Raw genomic sequence first — 20,616 nt, 5'->3', positions numbered from 1 at the left:
TGAATATATATAATTAGTAAATATATAATATTTATATATTTATTCTTTTATAAAACAAATGTATAATCAACTTTGATTTTAATATACTTTTATTATTAGCACCACCTAATCAGGAACTAACAGCTGCTCAAGTACAAATGTTAAAACAAGCAATGACGAAAGTACGTGATACTGTACAAAGATTAGCAACAGATCATCGCGATCTGCACAGTACAGTGTCCAAAGTTGGCAAGGCAATAGACAGAAATTTCATTGCTGATTTTGCTAGTACCAGCAGGGAAGATGTATTTTCTGGACCTGAGAAATCTCATCTTCTGAATCAAATAATCTGTCAACATTTTTATCGTCAAGGGATGTTAGATATTGCCGATGAATTAGCAGTAGTAAGTTTCTTTTAATCAAATCTGTATTTAATTTATTTTACTTAATTCAAAATTATTGCATATATCTGAATATTATTCAAATTAATATATGTAATATAGATGTATAATTGATGTGTTAATCGCTTTGCTTATTTTCAATTCTGCAATGTCAAACTACTTTAAGTGCATGTTTCTTGTATTCATATAATTGCATATAATAATGTAACTGGTAATATTTATAGGAAGCTGGTATCAAAACCGATGAAGGTAGAAAGGAACCATTCACAGAATTGAACTATATATTAGATTGTCTAAAACAGAGAAATCTCGAACCGGCATTAGAGTGGGCTAAAAAACACAGAGAAGCACTTTTAGCACAGGTAATGTCTGATTCGTGAATGTATATAGTCTACTTTATATTATTGGTGTGTAACACACATATTGTAAATTTTCCTTTCAGAATTCTTCTCTCGAGTTTAAGCTACACAGATTACATTTTATAAGATTAGTTCAACAAGGTCCTAGTAAGCAGAGAGAAGCAATATTATACGCCCGCCAAAATCTCACGCAATTCGTCGGACGTTACGAAAAAGAAGTGCAATCTTTAATGGGAACATTACTTTATTTGCCACATGGGATCCAGTCATCTCCCTATAGTCATTTATTAGATCCAACTTTATGGCTCGAGATACACGATGTTTTTACTAAAGAAGCATGTACATTACTAGGCTTAAGTGTGGATAGTCCATTATCTGTTTGGTACATATGATTTATATGTTCATAATTAAGAAGAATTTAGCAAAATATCAACAATGATTTGTTGTTCATTTGCAGTATCAACGCAGGATGCACTGCACTACCTGCACTATTGAACATTAAGCAAGTCATGCAACAGAGACAAGTTACCGGTATCTGGAACGGTAAAGATGAATTGCCTGTAAGTACAAGGGCACGAAGTCGTATATATAATTAAATATATGTGTATAAATATTAAAGATTCAAAACATCGTTCTCTTTCGTGCAGATCGAAATAGACCTGGGAAAACAGAGCCGTTACCATTCAGTTTTCGCCTGTCCTATACTTAGGCAACAAAGCACAGAGAACAATCCGCCGATGAAACTGGTTTGCGGTCACGTCATTTCTCGAGACGCATTGAACAAGCTTGCCAATGCAAATAAGTAGGTGTTATATATGCGGCAAGGCTGGAGTACGTTGATGGTTTCTAAGTGCTGATTTAAAGTCACTTTTTAAAAGAAATCAATTTATTTCCAGGTTGAAATGCCCGTACTGCCCAGCGGAGCAGAATCCCGAAGATGCGAGACTTATTTACTTTTAAGCTGTGATATACTACCTATACATATAGTAATATATACATATATATATATAATGTGTGTATGTGTGTATAAGAACTATATACACATGTAAAAAAGCTAGTTTTGCAGTTTCTTTGTAATGGATGTGGAATGCAAAAGAACGAATTACATGCGATAATTGAAAAATTGTAAATTTATATTTTGTGTCAAAAATTTTCATTATTGAAATTTCTATTGATAGTAATATCGAGATCGATCATCTATTTTCTTTTTAAATGCAGATATAAGTTTGTTAATTACAATTCGCTTTTTAAGGGAACTGATTTTTAGATATCGAAAGAAAAACGGAGGAACTGTGATAGTTTTATTATTCATAAGGTACTTCTAATTACATAATGACATATTGTTGGTAGATAATTTATATATATTACTTTAGTGTATAAGTGACATCAGCTTTGTACGCGAGTGATGACTTAAAAGCCATGAATGTGTCTAACGACGCCTAACAGATTTGTTACAAGTTCTTCATAAATTCATCCGTTTCTTATTTCGATTGTATGTACTAGCTTGCCTATAATAAAATGAAGAGATCATTTTGTAAATTTGTGCTTTCGCATTCATTTCTTGCATCATATTTTAAAATATTCATCAATTCCGATGAAGATAAATAATTAAATGAGAAATATATTGAACAGTAAATAAAAAAATTGATATCGAAATTTTATTATAAAAAAACTATAGATGTAGAAAAATATTTCTAAAACAATAACCACTTTATAGAAATACGCAATCTATTCTTATTATATATTATGTTTGTAAAAAAAATTTAAAAAGAAAAGAGAATTTTGGATCAACGGAACACTTATCGGCGGAACACTCGCTTATTCTATATGCAAATGATATCGATCAAACATCAAGAATAAGACATACACATACAGTTACTGCAACTAATCGTTTGTTCAAAATAATCAAAATCTGATAAGACTTGCTCACCGAATTTAATAAGTATTGAGGAGAAACGCTAAAATGCCTTCGGTCTTCATTTCTCGCGAAGAAATCTACATAACTGCCACATAATTTTTTTAAATACATATAGTTTTAGTATACGTGAAATCTTTGGTGACATGAAGAATTCTAAAGGTAAGCTAATACTAATATATACATTTGTATCCATCAAAATTTCTCGACTTAGGAAGTAAAAGATGATTAATATGAAAATATTTCATTGTTATTCTTCGAGTCAAATCTGGATCATCGATCTTGCCGCCTGTACGATCTGCAAATCGTCGAACCTTTGATAAAAAGATTGATCCTGTTGAGGTATTGCCCTCTATGATTGATAAATTATCAATTCATGAAAGTACAAAGCGAAATATCGTCAGTAAATTAAATCAAAACTCTACAATTCGAAAAGAAATCACGGAACGTGATTCCAAGTTGAAAAAGACAGTTTCTCTATATAATGTTGATGAAATGTCATTCGAGGAATTGCAAGCCTCTCTACGCAGAATTATGGAAAACCCGCAACAACCGTTTTCATTTTTGGCGAGCATCTCTGACGAATTCACGAATAATAAACAGTTGTCAACGAAGCCTACGGAAATCGATGTAAGTGCAAAATGATTTAAAATCGTGAAACACAAAATACAGGGTGGGCCATCTAACGTTTTCAATTTCAACTACCGATTACTTTGATTTTGGCAACACTTACATCATCCGTGTTATGAGAGAAAGTTAGTTTTATGTTTGACATTTACAAAATGAGTCGCTTTTCGCTTGAACAAAAGTGGGAAATATTGAAAACATATTTCCAAAATAGTGAGTCTTCTACTGAAACTGTAAGAAAATTACAAAAAATTTTTGGTAAACAAAACGTGCCTTCAAGTCAGTATGTGAATCAATTTGTGAAGCGAGTTCGTGAAACTGGATCGTTGTTGGATAAAACAACACGTTCTCGTGCTCCTACAGTGCGGACAGCTGAAAACATTGCCACTGTTGCTCAGAGTGTTAGTGAACAACCATCAACATCAACTCGTCATCGTTCTCAAGAATTGAACATTTCTCGCACTTCTTTGAGGAGAATTTTGCATAAAGACCTCGGTATGAAGGCTTACAAAGTTCAATTAGTCCAAGAACTGAAGCCTCATGACCATCCGTTGCGTTTCCGGTTCGCCCAATGGGTTGAAGATCGTTTAGCCGAAGATGGGCATTTTTACCGAAAAATCATCTTTTCAGATGAAGCTCATTTTCACATCGGAGGTTATGTTAATAAACAAAATTGTCGGATCTGGGGCTCAGAAAATCCACACGTCGCCATGGAGAAGCCAATGCATCCTCAACGAGTGACCGTTTGGTGCGGATTGTGGTCTGGAGGCATCATTGGACCATTTTTCTTCGAAAATCAGCAAGGAGTCGCCGTTACAGTCAATGGCGAGCGTTACCGCTCTATGTTAGCCAATTTTTTGTTTACCGAAATTGAAGATGATGACACAGATGACATTTGGTTTCAACAGGATGGCGCTACGAGCCACACAGCCAACGTTACAATCGATCTTTTGCGCGGTGTTTTCGAAAATCGAATAATCAGCCGAAATGCTGATGTCAATTGGCCGCCTAGAAGCTGTGACTTGACTCCATTGGATTATTTTTTGTGGGGTGCCGTTAAAGATAAATGTTACGCTAATCATCCAGAGACAATTGATGCCTTGAAACACGAGATTGAAGTTGCCATTCATGAAATTCAAGCTCATACAATCGAAAAAGTACTTCAAAATTGGGTTCATCGTATGGGCTACTGTAAGGCCAGTCGTGGAAGTCATTTAAATGAAATTGTGTTCCATTCTTAAATGTCAAAGTGCACTCTTTTGAATACAAAAAAAAATTTTTTTAAATACCAATGCGTTTTATTTTTACAGCTAAATGAAATTGAAAACGTTAGATGGCCCACCCTGTAGTTGTATGGACATATTGGTTAATTAATTTAATCAATATTAAAAATGCCTATAACGATCGAAGCTGGATCTTTAATGCTTAAATAATTAAATTTTGATTTACTAAATATACTATATATGCAATTGCATATATATAGTATATTTAGTAAATCAAGATTTAATTATTTAAGCATTAAAGATTCAGCTTCGACTATTATAGGCATTTTAAATATTGATTGTGTTCTCACATAAACGGTCTAAAATAATATTGTTTAATTAATTTAGTTTAAAATTATTTAATTTATTTGGAATTGATTATTATTATTATTTGTTTAGATGCAATTGGCTTCTGTAGCAAAGCGTATTGAATCGAGTAAAATTTTATTGGAGAAAACTAAGTCTCACATCGAAGACCTGTATCTCCACACTAAACAAAATGATGTTTGTCGATCGTGGAAAGTGCACGATGGTAATTAATATCGATGTTTCTCGATCATAGATAAATTAATACAACATAAGGGCCTGAGCAGGGATTATTGTAACTATATCCGACAGAATCGTAAGACATATACGTTTACATCGATCCTTGTGCGATGACTTACGACTTTGTTGGAAACAGTTAACAGACAATCCTTCTGCTCAGGCCATTCCCCAGTTAGAAATGACAGTGGAATCAACGTCGATTCCATTGTCATTTCTCACTGGGTTCATTATAATGATACACTTCATAAAAAATCGATTAAATTTATTTGTATAATTTAAATATTTCTGATTTCAGTTTGCGATGATAAAGCCAAAGAAGAATAGTTCTCTTAATTGTTTTATCCTGCAAATTGTATAAAGAAATATTTAAACAAAAAATCTTCCAAAGATCCATTTTTTTATTTATAATATTATGTGTCGCGACAGAATTTGGATATTATTTATTAAGACAAATATAATGATATAGTCCTGAAAAAATTCTAAAATATAAAATTCAGATTAAAAGTACTTAATATATGCATACTATTTTTATATGTATATATAATATATATGACTCAAATATATGAGTACATAAAAATTAAGTTTAATTGACTTCAATTGCTGTCAGAACAAATTGCCATGCTATTTATGATGTCGCCGTTGTTCGACTACAGAAAAAAAGGAGAGATTTAATTTATTCTATTATAAAGAACATAAAATAAAGTTGTACAGTGTATAATTATAAAATAATATTAACAATAATAATCATTAATAAAAGTAGAGAGCAGAATGGCTCTTATGTTGTTTCGTCCTGTTTGAAACGGACAGACAGAATTTCCGGGATCATGTTGACCTCATTGTCGATCTTTCCATATATGCACCAGTCGTTGCCTGGACTGGTCTCGATGATTTTGGATGGCTCCGTGAATTCGGATTGATTGTCGCAATCGTGCTGCGAATCACCGTGATCGTTCTCATCGATGGACCATTGCGACGCAATCTCCTTGAACGGCTGCAAGCAGCTTGCGTTTTGCTGTATGTTCTCCAATTCCTCGTCGCAGAGACGCTCGACCTCCGACAACTTCTGCTTGTAGGCGTCGACAAGCGCGCGTTTGTACGAGTTGTAACGTTGCTCAGCTTGCTCGAAGGAGTGTTGATCATGGTATTTGGCGAGATTTTTCTCGTACTCAAGTATCGTGAGTTCCCTGATATTCGGTTCCGACATAAAGTCGACGATGTTACCTACAAATTCATCGCATAAACGTTATTATAAATTTTAAACGGGTGCACTAAAAATATATACTAAATCTTAATAAATTATTTGTTTGAGAATAGTACTAACTAAATATTTACTAAATATAAATAAGATATAAAATATATTTATTAATCAAGTTAAGGGGTAACACCTATGTAAAATTTTCAAAAAATCGATTTTTTTTCCTTTTAAAATACACTTTAGGATCTCAAAAATAAAGTGTAAGTGGTTTTATTGTGATACATAATTTTTTTTCGAAAGTTACAGGCTCCTAAAAATTCAATTGTTAACTTAAAAGTATTCACATTCAAAACTTGAAACGCGTTTTCTCAAAACAGTATTTTTTAAATTGGCTCTAGCAGTAGAACTCAAATAATTTTTAACCTATTTACTTCAAATTTTCACAGTATTTAATAATGCCGACCAGTTAGTCTAAGCTACGCCATCGTCTAATGTAGACTCCCTGTGGGAGACGTACAGAATAAATAAATCTAATAAATCCTACACTAAAGAAATACGTAGAATTTTTTTTATAAGTTAAAAATTTTTTAAGTTACAGCTGATTTTACTCGACTATTTTTTGACGAAAATGGAACTTTTTGTTTGTACTTCCGCCATTTCGTCAAAAATCAATATTTAAAAAAACGGCTACGTATTTCTGTAGATATTTGAGTAAAGAAAATAAAAATATTTGTTTTTTTGTTCTAAACCAAAAATTACGACACTTGTGCTGTTAGCCGCGGAACACCATGCTATTTCGACTGTCTCCATCACGCTGCAGATCCGCCATTTTGATAAATAAAATTTTGAAAAAATTATTTTTTGTACTTTTTTATGTGCTTAATAAAGTTATAAAATTCATTTTTTAATAGCACGATTCATTAAAAAAAAATTCCCAAATATAGATCTTATTTACAGCCGATTACGTAGGTGTTATCCCTTAACTATCATTTTCTTTTTAGTAAATATTTAATAATTGGCAATTCAAATAAAAAATATTTAAATAAATATTTATTAAAATTAATTTAATATACTTTTTTCCAATGTGGAGATTAAATCAAGTGGATAAGGAAATAAAAAAGCAGATAGACTTAAACCTCTGTTCTCCATTCAGATTGTGACATTAGCAACGAAAGAATAAGTAATAAAAATTCTTATAAAAAATATTTTAATATAAAAATATCTAAGATAGCAATAGTGAATAAACAAGAGTCTTAATAATATTAAAATAAATTCATTACTCTAAAAACTTATTTAAGAATCTAACGTTGTGTGTCTAAGAGGTTCATTCATTTAATAAGAATGAATTATTTATAATTTTCCAAAATATATTTTTACTCTTTTAATTCACTCGTTTTATAAGAAATGAATCAAAGAGTACAAATTACTGATTGATAATTGCTAATCATTACCTAAATCGCTTGAGAGTGGCGATTCAACAGCATAAGCCGCGGCTGCGACACGCGCAGCGGCTGTTGCTTCTTCAAACGCAAGAGCATCGCTTCTTTCGCGTAAAAACTGAAATTCCTCTTTCTCCTTTTTCCAAAGAGCCATTTCTTTGTTCAGTTTTTCCCGAAGGCTCATCATCTCCGACCAGAGCTTCTGAGCACGTTCGTGAAGGATAGACCTAAATGAAGTAATTTTCTTTCTGATAAATAATTTTATTTCGATTAAGAAAGAGTTAAAATCATAAAGAAACCTTGACATTTTTATACTCTTATTCGAGTATTTTTTATCGCATAAATTGTATTTTTTGTTTATAGTATTTATAATGATACACATATTTAATAATATTGTTAAATATGAAATTGTTGAAAAAATTTAATTAATTTAATTAAGGTTCCTAATCGGTGTGAATCTTCAGATTGATGACGTAAAATAGAAATATTTTTTAATAAAACAAAATTTGCATTTGATACATATACATTGTGAAATATACCGAAAACTCTTTTTATTTGAAAATAGAATAAAATAATATTCATTTCAATTCGACAGTTGTCTTTGTTTTGTAATCTGGTTAGACATAATTCAGTTTCAAATATATTTATTGATTATCAGAACACAAGGGAAATTTTCGATATATTTCACGAATTTATTCTATCAACTGCAAATGTTATTCTTTATTAAAAAAGATATTTTAATATAGTTTACACACAAATGTTTATACTACTATTACATTGCTAATTTTCGAATTAAGAAGATGGCACAGCGACAGTATATATAATTGATATATTTTTGTTAATTCTGAGCAAAACAATTATGAAGTAAGACTTTTCTTTTAAATATTATGAATATTAATGATTAATTAGTTCAATGTCTTATTATTTCTTTATATTATACGAAACATAATTAGCAAACATCTCTTTTTTCGCTTTTACGAAATATTTTCACATATAGTAAGTAAAATTGTCCCCGTAATTTTTGTTAAGAGATAGAAAATAGATTGTTTTCAAAATATTTCTCTTTCAAAAATTATAATTCACAGCAAGAATACAATACGCGAATTCTCTTCCACAGCCGACGGATGATCTTAGATTTGTCGTGAATGAAAGTTGGGTTTCCGTTCGTTCGACATCACCCGAAAATCTCTCGGATACGTCGTCCTCGTCCGACGTCTCGATATAAATCGAGGGTACATTTTCGCGATCGATCACGTCTTGTATACTTTCTTCATTCCGCGTGTTGTCACATTTCTCCGAGTGACATTTGTGAATTTTGTAGTTTGGAAATTTTGAATCTTGAGGCGCATCGTTCAAGACGACAGACGCTATTTCCGTCGAAGAGACGCGCTTATCATCCATTGCTTTCGTTTTTTTTTTAAACAAATTTAATCGAATATAGAATTTACAAGAAATATCGCTATCAAATAGATCATTTTACGTTATGTCCTGATGAAAGAAACCGATCTCGGAGATAAATTGTGCGCTTCCATTTTGTTTCTTAGAAATAAAATGAGTGCAAATTCATACTACACCGGCCTAGAGACTCTCTAATCAAAGTCGCGACATCAGAAAGCCGCATTTTGATTGGTCCAACAATCTTGCTTTAATAATTCTCGCTTATATTTGAATACCTATATTCGTGCTACTCTTAAATTTCAACAATATTTCATATTTAGTGTTTTAAATAAGTTTCCCGAATCTATTTTATATTTTTTATTTTAAATAAATCGTAACAGTTATTTTACAGAGCCATGATTGGTATAAACCAAGATTAAAATTAAACTACTGCATTGGTAGAAACGGACATTATAGATCGAAGAATATTTTTAGTATCACTCCCTATTATATTTTATTACATAGAAACGAAAATTATATAAGAATATTTATTCTACATATGCCTTTAATTAAAATCAAATTATTAACAGAATAATAAAGTATATCTTTAAAAATCTATCTATAGATAGATCCGTGATGGTCTATAGATCTATAGATTCGTGATGATCTATAGATAGATCTTTTTCGAGTTAAACATTGCAAAATATTCTTTTTCTTCATGACATCTATTAATAAACTTTTCTCTGAACGAAATATGTATTATTACCTTCATTATTACCTTTATTTCGTTAAATACGTGCAAATAACCAACCTGATGAAACACGGGACGTTGCTTACGCCCGACCGTAACAGATGGCGGCACAGGCGTCTCGCCCAAACGTTTATCTTGATAAATTTATTGTCATAAAAATGCGTTCAATTGAAACTTTCATATTTACACTTAGTAATTCTCTATGTTCAGTTTTTATTATAAATATTTTTTTGAAAATGAATATTTGTGACAGCAAATGCAATAAAATAATTTATTCACTAAACTGATCAGAAATTAGGGACTGACCAGAAATTAGTGCCTTGATGGTATAAGATGTATCACAGATTTACACTAAAAATATTAAAAAATGTCTTTTCAAGAAACTATTTCTGACTGAGCTATAGAAGGGATACTATTCGTGATTTCCATAAAAAGTGCGTCTTCTGCTCCTCGAGAGGGATATTAAATTGTCGCATACCCAGACAACACAGAATATTTATGATAAATATTTATTACTATTCATTTTTTGAAATGTTATATAAATATTTTATGTAATATATATATATATATTTATGATGAATATAAATATTTTATAGTAACTATTTTTTACTTGGATTCTAATGTCTTATTAAGTACTTTCATAGCATTTACTACAACATTTACAATAATTTCATATTTACATAAATGTTTATGATCTGTGTAATCTAAGACCACAAAAATATTTACAAAAATATTTCAAATAAGTCTTATAAATATTTATAAATATTTTGTAAATATTTTATGAATATTATGTGCTATCTGGGTAGTATTATGATCCTTCATAGTAGGTTGGAAACAGGGAACTTATTGAGAAAAAGGAGGGATATATATGATGAAAGAGGTGTACAATTCTTGGTAAACTGATAAGAAGTGGAGAAAAATAAAAAAATTCCTCGTATTTGCATTGCGTGGCGTAAATATTTATCTATGTAACGTAAAAATAATTTTTACAATGTAACAACAAAAAAATTTGCACATTTAATAGCATTTGCATCACTTGGCGCAATAGAAAAATTTCACGTAATTAATTTGTGTTCCTCTTACGATTAACCCTAAAGTACTTGCGCGGTAAAAGAAGTTCTCTCTCTTTATCTCTCCAATTTCTTGAAGAGAAGTTTGAGAAAAAAAAGTAGATTTTTTATGCTTCTTAAAAGTTAAATTCTTTCAACGAAGTGTGCGTAAAATAGGTTGTTTCATTCTTTAAAAAAAAATCAATCGAAAGAAACATGAATCACGTTAATCTCACGCGAGTATTTATGGATTAATCTTTTGTGTGTATATTAATAATACATTTTCATCAAATTGCAACAACGAATTGGTAACACTTTATGCAATTTTCAAAGTCGACCGTAAATGTTTGCTTTAGAGAACTTGGCAAAGCAATACCGACAGAAAAAAACAGAGATCGATGTGATTAAGTCGTTGAAGCCTCAATCGTATATCCTATATATACAATTAGATACCACCCGAGGTGTTACACGACATGAAAAAAGAAATTTCTAACGTACGTTCACGACATTATGCCCATCTGATTACCCTGCTATTCCTCGAGTCGACACGTGGATGTATTGCATTGTTTGATTACAGAATGTCCTTAATTACAGAATGACGCAAAGTATATGATTCTACCCGATATAATGTAATTTTTATGTACAAATTTCGATCTCGGTGGGATGTGTACGGAAAGCCGCAACGATATATCGCCATAGCCTAAATTGTCACTATTGGAAATACAATCTAGATATAAATTCTAATCGATCTCGCTCGTAAATAAGCTGCTAAATTACTATACTTAAGTATTAAAAGATCGATTAGAATCTAAATATGATCGAATGACACATTTACATATACATCATGTGTAAGACACTCGTAGAAAATTCCTCGTGTCAGTCAAATTATATAGCGCAAAGAGCAACCGAAAATTTAAAAAATAATAATAAACTAATCTCTTTACGCCGTTTGCACTTTAGCGACGCGCATGGCGCGCGCGTGTTTGATATCCCGACCGTCTCTGAGGACGTTCAACGTCTAATGATTCACGACTAGTACGACGGGAGAGAGAATAATAGACTGAGCCTTAAAAATTAGATTAAATGCAGATAAAGAAAGACGAATATCTGTTTAAAAGGCAAAACGCTCGAGATTTGTTCGCACTGCCTGGTTGATCCTTTTGGTCTTCTCCGCCTGCCAGCTCTTGCACTTGCTACGAAAGAATCGGCATTCCTCCTCGTGATTGGGATGCTTCATCGGTTTGTAATCCTGCGGCGAGCAAAACTCCTTCTGCTCGCTGTAAAATTTCTCGTAGCCCCCAAGCAAGAGATACATCTCCGGATAATACAGTGCCGGATAGTGTTCTTTGTTACACGCGCGATCCAGTCCGCGTAAAAACCTCAAGAGATTCGGCCCGCGCTCCCACGAGAATTCGCAATGGAACACGATTATTTTGCGTTTATCGGTATCAAGCTGGATCTTCGGAACGGTGTCGACCAGATGATCGAGCATAATCTGTTGGATAAGATCCATATTGTAAATATTCATTGCTCCCGCGATGTGACCTGCCTCGTACTCATACGGATATCGGCAATCGATGATTGTATAACAATCAATACGGTCGGAAAATTCGCCACGTAAGAGCGCTGCTAATGTGTCGGATGTGATTGTTTTTAGATCCTCATGCATGCCGCTCGTGAGCGGCAGTATACACGGCTTACTGAAGTCACCGATGAGATCGGAGTCAGTGATGCTGCGATGGATCGCCCACTTGATATTTGTATGTGTTTCGGTCAGGCCTGTCTTTTCTGATAGACTTCTCTGCAGAGAGTGTGAGTGCGTCGAGGTACTCGAGCGTCTCGCCGATACAGGTGTTATGTCGAGACGCAAATTGTTGGACTTGCGTGATCTTTTTAATATCGACGCTTCGTTCTCTAACAGGTCTTCCGACGGCCGTTTGTAAGACCTGGCGGAATGCGGTGAGATTTCCATTTGTAATCTGTAATAAGGCGCTGTGGCTTCGTCGTAGCTGTATGTTCTCATCATTGTCCTTTTCGAGCAGCTTGCCGTCGGCGAGCGAAACAGGCAAGTGCGGATTTTTGATAGAGGCGGCATATTTTCCAACGGCGATGATTTCGTCATCGACGGCGTCCTCACCATCGACGGCGTCCTCACCATCAACGGCGTCCCCGCAAGTAATGGCGATCTCATCAGCGGCGACGATCCCACCAACGGCGGCGATATCGTCTTGATATTCCGTTTGTATATACCGCTCTGTACCGACAACCATTTTTTAACTTTAGATGACATAGTCCTGGAGAAATCAGGGGTCGTCGAGACGTCGTAGTCAGTCGGTGCCTCGGGGGCGACTATGTCGCCAGATAGTAGCTTCGCGATGCCACTCGGTAGCTGCATTTCCTCGTCCATGGTCTCCATGTCGTTAAGCTCGTTCACGATCCCATCATCCATACTATCGTATCCTGACGACAAGCTACGTAAGAGGGTTGAGCTCGTGGTCTTGTATCGACCACGCACTGGAGAAGATTTGGAAGCAAATGGACACATTGAATATTCCATAGGTACATTCCTCAACATCGCGCAGTTCTCGACGTAGATTTCGCGCCGTTTATTCTCCTTTTCGCTGATAGGGCTCGTTGGATGACCGCTGTCCTGACTGTTCTCCTCGTAAGTTTCCAAAGGTTGTCGTACTTTCTTATAGTGTACCTGAAAGAATACGACAATAAACAATAAAATCGCTGCGATTTTTAAAGAAAGAGACAAAACTTTGTAAGAAGCACATATGCTATAATAAATTTCCTAAGTCCAAAGACTTGAGAATAATTGAGGAAGATGAATATATACATAATGGAAAAGAGAAGAGCAAAGAGAAGAAGGAAAGAAATGTCCTCAATATTTTATCAGACATCCATAAAATTAAATAAACCGAATCGCCGACTGCGTGTTCCTTACAAGGAAATCTGTTTCCGGTGATTTTTATCGATTAACTATTAAAGAACGGCCGGAAAGAGACAGGAAAGTGTGTCATAGATGCGATCACCGAAGGAAAGTAAGAGAGGGTAGGAAAATACATGGAAGGTAACTGCCAATCGACAGCAGTCACAGTCGCAAGGTGCCACGTGTATTATAAAAAAACCCAGAGATATCAATGCGCGGAGTAACGGAAGGGAAGATAATTTCCTTCCTCTTTTATTCCTTTCTTTCCCGTGAATTCCACTATCTCCCTATCAGTCGGCGTGAATCGTCAACGTTAAAATCAATGTACCCCGCTGGTGATAAGCAGCAGATGTGCAATGCATATTCGGCACGCGAGCTGGACTTGTCGTTCGATCTTAATCGCGGAAATGGTAATACGTACCTCGGAATGCGTGTACAACATCCGGAATTGAATTGAATATGCATGGAAGGTGTAAAAATCTCGCGACAAGCCCCGAGTAGCTTAAATTTTGGTATCGCTGAAAGATCTGTCGGCCGATATCGCGATTTAATGTAAGTTTTAAAATCAACTATTTGTGTGACATCACAAATTTATATTAATATACACCTTATATCACGCAGAAAATATCGCAAAAAGAATTTTATACAATAAATTAGAGATTAAATATTCTATGTTAGATTGTATTTATAGAACGATCTATTGTTATTAATTTTTTAAAAATTTTGATAATAAATATATACTGAAAATATACGTTAATAACTTAAATATAAGAATCAATAAATTGTAGTATAGTGTGTCAAAATAACAAACTTAGACTTTATTCCCCGCAGTAAATGTGTTGTATAGCGACAATGGTATGATAGCTTACTTCGTAACGAAAAGGTTAATGAGTTGTTAAGTATTATCAGTGTAGTACAATATTAAATTCATTGTTAATACTGTAAAGTTCGTTATTATTAAAAAAATTATTGAGACTGAAGTTAAGAACTGTTGTGTTAATTTTAGAATGCAGATCCAATATAGATAAATCATCTTATGCTGTGTTTCAAAATTTCCTGCTAGCATTGAAAATCTATAGTTTACGTTACGTGTATTATAGATTTTCTAGCATTGCAATAATTTTTAAAACATAGCCTTATTAAACACGTTGCCAAGACAGCATTCTACATTTCGTAAAAATCATTGAAAAAATTGCAATATTCTACGAGAATTCGGCGTCTGATAAAATATGTATGGATATCTTGTTGTTAGAGAATGTTCTTATAATTTTTAAACTCATTTACTCTTTGAGGTGTGCGGCTATATAAATTACTAGCAGCGCCACAGTTCTCTTTATTGTAGTCATTCTTTCCGAGAGCTTCTTGCCAGCCACGTGGATTCGATGTGTTAACATAATCGTTCGAATCTTGACAAATCTTGTCCTTTGGAAATAAAAACCTGCAAGCATACGAATGGAATCGATTAAGCTGTACGAATACATATTGTAAAATAAAATCGCATTTACAAAATTAATTTAATATGCGATCTAATCAGCCTAACCTAAGAAAGTCTAACACTTCGTCAGGAAGAAATCGTGAATGGAAGATAAGTGTTAATAATATACGGACAGTGAGTTCGCAGATAAAGTGTTGATCCGATTTTTAGCGAGTAGTGAGGTGCAATTGTCATTGATTCAATTTTCCGCGAATAGTGCTCTGTGCAAGTTGCATTGCTGATGATCTTGATTATAAAAGGCATTACCAACGGATTTCAAATTTATTCTATACGAAAATTTGAGTGAGTAGATACCTCCTTTTTTCAGGATTACTTGGAAGTTATTCAAATTCTAATCTGTTACGATTGCACTCGTAAAATCCCACAGCATCATTTAATGTTTCCTTCTAATTTAACAAGATTTGAGCGGGAAATTTTGCACATGCGCGCGTTGCGACCACGTGGCGACCAGCGATTACCAGACGACTACTTGACGCGGGAAATCACAGACCTATTCCCCAAACTAAGGCCGGTATCCACAGTCCGTTCTTAATCTCAAAACCATCTCAAACAACGTTTTAAGATGCTAATATGGTTCTCTAATTGGTTCATGATATCTCAAGTACTTGCTTAACCATGTCAAATTTTGAGCAATGTCTATGGATTTCGTCCTACATCTAATTAAATATTCTTAAATACGAAACAACAACAAAATAATCTACTACATAAAAAACTTTTAGTAGAAAATTTTTTAAATCAGACTCCTTTTATTAAAATAAATACGAATTAAAATCAGGCATTTAATTCCGCATTACTAATAACTTGCGTGTTGACTCCTATGGCCTGATTTTAATTCGTATTTATTCTTAAATACGCTTCTTTCTTACAATTTCCTTCCTTATATTTTCTAAAACGCCTCGAAATATACTCTGAAATATTTTGACACTTTGAAATGTTTTGTGGAATATCTAGGATATTTTATTGTTAGTAATATCGGTAATAAAACACTAATTATTTTCGCCATTTATTTAAAACACTGGTTTATTTATCGTTGAACTACAAAATCTTTATTTTTAAACAAACTATTTCCTTTGATATTTCACTAACTAGAACACTTTCCGATATAATGCAAGAAGCTATATTTAAAAGAAAATAGGTACATATTTTCATAATTTCAAATCAAGTGCACAGATATAACTCCTACAAGATGCAGCAACGTTTCAATATTTATTAATATTTCACTTGTTAAAAACTTTTCTTGAATTCTCTGGATTGGAAAACTTGGGACTTCTTAAAAAATCGGTACTTTGAGCCAATCAACACATCCGAAAAACTAATTACACGAAGTATAAAATATTAGAGTTTAGAGGTTGTTAACAAGCACTATCGATCGAAATAAACATTTCACGAAATATCACGACACTGCATTATTTAAAACTGGTATGCCTGCACGATGCGTACCTTCCGTTCACATTTTTCACGGTTGTTGAAAAATTCCTTGTATGCAATGGCTGATAAAAAGCCGGCAAATCCATATTCACCTAGCTCTACTGTTGCTTTTTTTTTTCACAAAACGAATAAACATTCGATCGACCAAAGATTCCAGCTAAACAACCCGAACGCCGGACAGTATTGAACTGTACGAAATTCTGCGTTGCACACGTGTTTTATATGTTGCATAGTGGGGTACGGAGTAAGAGTGGGGAACGAATACGACCAATCGCAGACCGGGCTCTTAAGGGCCCGCCAACGGTGGGGGACGTAATAATTTCTTTCGAGGGCGATCGTACACTGTGGGGGGCCGCGCTCACGTGTGTGCATCGTTAAATTTCCGCGCGCAAGTGCACATATGTGCACGTTATCTACACACGTGTACGTTGGATTCGATCCTTGTCTGATCGCTCCAACTCGCCCTCATTCCTCAGTGACTCTCGCATAGTTCCTTTTTTCCCGTGCGAAAGGGCGCCAACTCTCGATAGCGAGCTTCTTGGCTTTGTATATTTTCAATTCAAGAGTCTGTTGTAGTATTTTACGTAATTATGTGTCGTTTATGTAATTATGTGTATGTATGCAAAGAAAGGGGGAGAGAGAGAGAGAGAGAGAGAGAGAAAGATAAATATATAAAAAGTGTTTATTAATGTTTTAAAGCAAAAGCTCTCTAAGAACAAGTAAAGAAAACAATGAGAGAACAGTAAGGAATACAAAGAAAATAAAAAACTAATATATGATGAAAAAAACAATATGTAGAAAAGAAACAATAAGAAGTAATAATTGCAACAATTACAAAGAGCAAATCTCTATCTTCTTCATCGTTTTTTATTTGTTAACAAATTAAATAATTATTTTTATTAATTCAAATCAGGGACCCGAATCGGAACCGAAAACTGTTTCGGAACCCTTTTTTTAGTGAACCGAAATCAAAACCGTACTCAAATTTTATAAAGTTTAATATCGAAACCGTACTAACCGAATTGGTAAAATTTTACGATTCTTTCGGTTCTTTATTCGATTCTTAATTTTTGACTTTTATCTTTATTCTTAATCTTTGATTCTTCGTCGAAATCACCAATGTTCAATCCGGTATATCACTAGCTCTCTTAACAACCGGAATGCAAATACCTCTAACACCTCATATGATAAGAAATCTAGCGGGATCGCGAGACATATTTAATGTAAACTTTTTTTAAGATACTAGCATTTTTTTATTTAGATCTTCCTTATCAACATGTTGCAAGAATTTATTCTAAGTCACGAAATTCAAGAATACATATGACTTTACTCTCTAAATCTGAATCAGTGGATAGTCACTAATTACCCAGTGGCATACTTGGCACTGATAATCAGTGAAGTTCAATTAAAAAAGGAAGAATGTTCGAGCATTATGTAACTAAAATACTGATATTTACATGTTAATTTCAATCTTCCAATTTTCCATGTTTATTGAATTTATGCACTAAAACAAAGTGGTTAGATCACATAATAAAGATCAGCTAGGGATCTCACATTTCATTCATTGATTACCAGTGGCATATTTGGCACTGATATCAGTGATTATCCACTGATTCAGATTTAGAGAGTATGTATAAATAAGTGAGATCTATCTATAAGAATAAAATAAGTTATAAGAAAGGACCAAGAGAAATTTGCTTAAAATAATGTTTACGTAATTTTTGTTCAGAGTTACGTGATCAGTTGACGCCTCTCTTCGACTAGGCTCTCTAGATTGAACGGGTGAACACGCTCTCTCTTTCTCTCTTTCTCCTCCCCTGCCCTCTTCTTAATAGAAATTTAAAAATAAATAGAAAAAAACGAGTAAGTAGAACTGAAAAAAAAAACCGTTAAAAACCGTAATTTTTACGGTTTCGGTTTTCTTCACTGGTAAAAAATAACCGAAACTGAAACCGGAACATTTATTTGATTATTTTATTGAATCGGAACCGAACCGAAAAGACCTTTCGGCCCAGGTTCCTGATTCAAATATACAGGAAAGAATAGCTACTTCAATATCCTGCGTACATTAAAACAATAAACACATTAATTATAATGGAGCACGTGTTGAACAAAGTATGAGACCTAATACGAAAGCATGCAAATATTTCAAGGCTCAAGATAAAACGTCTTTTCGATGTAAAAGGCTCAAGAAAAATGTCTTTTCAATGTAAAAGGCGTTTGTAAAAAGAAATATACAGCTTCTAAAGTTGCCTAGTCGTCCGCGGGTGGCCGAACATATTTTCCTCAAATGCAAAGTCTGGAGACACGGTAGTATTTCGGTGCTAAGCCAAGCGCAGTGACACTGCAATGCCTCCTTTACGACAGCCAGCAAGTTTCCATTTACCTTGTCATAAGTGAATGCTTCTTTTATGAAGAATGCTTTCGAAAAGTTTGGCCAACTCGTTAATTTTTAGAGAGAGAGAGAGAGAGAGAGAGAGAGAGAGAGAGAGAGAGAGAGAAGAAAAACGTACACTGAAAAAACTTTCCAGGCTTTTTCCGATAAAAATAAACGAATTATCCTTCCAAAATGTAACAAACGGATATTTACGATCATTTTCATCGGACAAAAAATCCAACCAAACACCAACGGAAATAAATCGATTGGAAATAAATCGATGTCCGATAAAAAATATCCGATTGTTACTTTTTAGACGGATAATCCAATAATATAATTTTCCGATCGATTGTCTACATGCATATATTTCTGATCGGAAATTTATCATTAAATAAGAGAGCGGATTGTCCGCTCAAATTATCCGATAAAATCGAATCTTTTCGATCATTTTTCGATCGAAAAATATCATGGATTAAACGATTCTATATATACAATAAACTAAATTTAATATAGTTTCTATCAAATATAAACAACGGAGAGAGTATTTTATTGTATATAAAACCGTATAATCCATAAAATTAGATAAAAAAATGACTTTATCAGATAATTTGTCCAATTACATCCCCTGATCAGCTTTTATAATACAAGATGTCCCAAAACGATCAGATAGTTTTCTTTTTTTAAATACGTCGCCCGCTGATGAGATATAGGTATATGTAATCAGATGAGATATATATAATAACGTGTATACGACTTATACGAGTATAAAGCCCGAATTCATAGTTGTTTCTCAAATCTCAAGATTCGTTACCCCCATTAACCTGGACCCCCCACCATCGAAAATCAAATTCGCGATAGGTCAAAAATTTAGTGCTCTTTTGTTGCTAATTAGTTGCTCTAGAGCGAATTTTGTTGCTCCAACCGTTTAGTAGCAATAAAAAAAAATGGGGGGGTCCAGGTTAATATAAAGCTGGACCCCCCCCATAATGAAAAAATGTATATAGAGCTGCGATATCAAAAAAACAAATGCACCAGATTTTGTTGCTTTTTTGTTGCTCTAGGATAGTGCAAAGAAATATCGAAAAAATCACATTGTTAAACAAATTCCGATAAATAATCAAAACTGCATTGTCGCGCGTCGCAACGTTATGACCAAAATTTACATGTATAGAATTTGTTACTCGCAAGTTTTTGGTATCAAAATGTTCCTTGGAACATATACTATCGAAATATACCCGTTTCCGATTTTGTTGCTAACCCTAACACATGAAAAATAATTAGTTTATCAGCATCGGCGCTCCAGCCGAGCACTGTATGTATGTATGTATGTATGCATGGATGGATGGATGGATGGATGGACGGACGGATGGACGGACGGATGGATGGACGGACGGATGTTACAATAGAAAGAATTCATATAATATCTATCAACAAAAAGGATATTGGGAAAATTTAACAAATGATTTTTCATGTGTTAGGGT

General features: G+C 33.7%; 4 protein-coding genes across 4 annotated transcripts in view; 2 read left to right on the top strand and 2 right to left on the bottom strand.

Annotated features, from left to right (window-relative positions):
• Positions 1–99: 99 nt before the first annotated feature.
• Sou (required for meiotic nuclear division 5 protein souji) lies at positions 100–2,232 on the top strand (the record flags this gene model as incomplete). Its single annotated transcript, XM_018456924.1, has 6 exons — positions 100–383; positions 605–742; positions 823–1,121; positions 1,197–1,299; positions 1,387–1,541; positions 1,636–2,232. Coding segments are annotated over 6 exons (1,043 nt in total), but the record flags the coding sequence as incomplete, so codon positions are not given.
• Positions 2,233–3,007: 775 nt separating this feature from the next.
• Positions 3,008–5,482, top strand: LOC108728402 (uncharacterized). The gene is made up of 3 exons (XM_018456932.1): positions 3,008–3,284; positions 4,943–5,075; positions 5,385–5,482. Exons 1-3 carry the CDS (start codon positions 3,009–3,011, stop codon positions 5,411–5,413), a joined length of 438 nt encoding a protein of 145 aa, XP_018312434.1. The 5' UTR covers position 3,008; the 3' UTR covers positions 5,414–5,482.
• Positions 5,483–5,808: 326 nt separating this feature from the next.
• Positions 5,809–9,237, bottom strand: LOC108728401 (uncharacterized). Its single transcript, XM_018456931.1, has 3 exons — positions 8,823–9,237; positions 7,736–7,950; positions 5,809–6,310 (listed from the first exon to the last, which is right to left on the bottom strand). Exons 1-3 carry the CDS (start codon positions 9,122–9,124, stop codon positions 5,865–5,867), a joined length of 963 nt encoding a protein of 320 aa, XP_018312433.1. The 5' UTR covers positions 9,125–9,237; the 3' UTR covers positions 5,809–5,864.
• A 2,523-nt stretch (positions 9,238–11,760) lies between these two features.
• The window catches only part of LOC108728420 (cdc25-like protein phosphatase twine), a 67,062-nt gene continuing 58,206 nt past the window's right edge, over positions 11,761–20,616 (bottom strand). The window contains exons 4-5 of the mRNA XM_018456977.1: positions 15,120–15,273; positions 11,761–13,604 (exon numbers count right to left, since the gene is read on the bottom strand). Coding sequence (XP_018312479.1) covers positions 12,012–13,604; positions 15,120–15,273 — 1,747 coding nt within the window. The 3' untranslated portion in view covers positions 11,761–12,011. The remainder of the gene's footprint in view (positions 13,605–15,119; positions 15,274–20,616) is intronic.

Source organism: Mycetomoellerius zeteki, unplaced genomic scaffold (genome assembly GCF_001594055.1).
Source record: "Mycetomoellerius zeteki isolate Tzet28-1 unplaced genomic scaffold, Tzet1.0 scaffold612, whole genome shotgun sequence".
NCBI lineage: Eukaryota > Metazoa > Arthropoda > Insecta > Hymenoptera > Formicidae > Mycetomoellerius > Mycetomoellerius zeteki.
The sequence above is the reverse complement of the archived record's forward strand: the minus strand, read 5'-3'. Positions and strand labels throughout refer to the sequence as shown.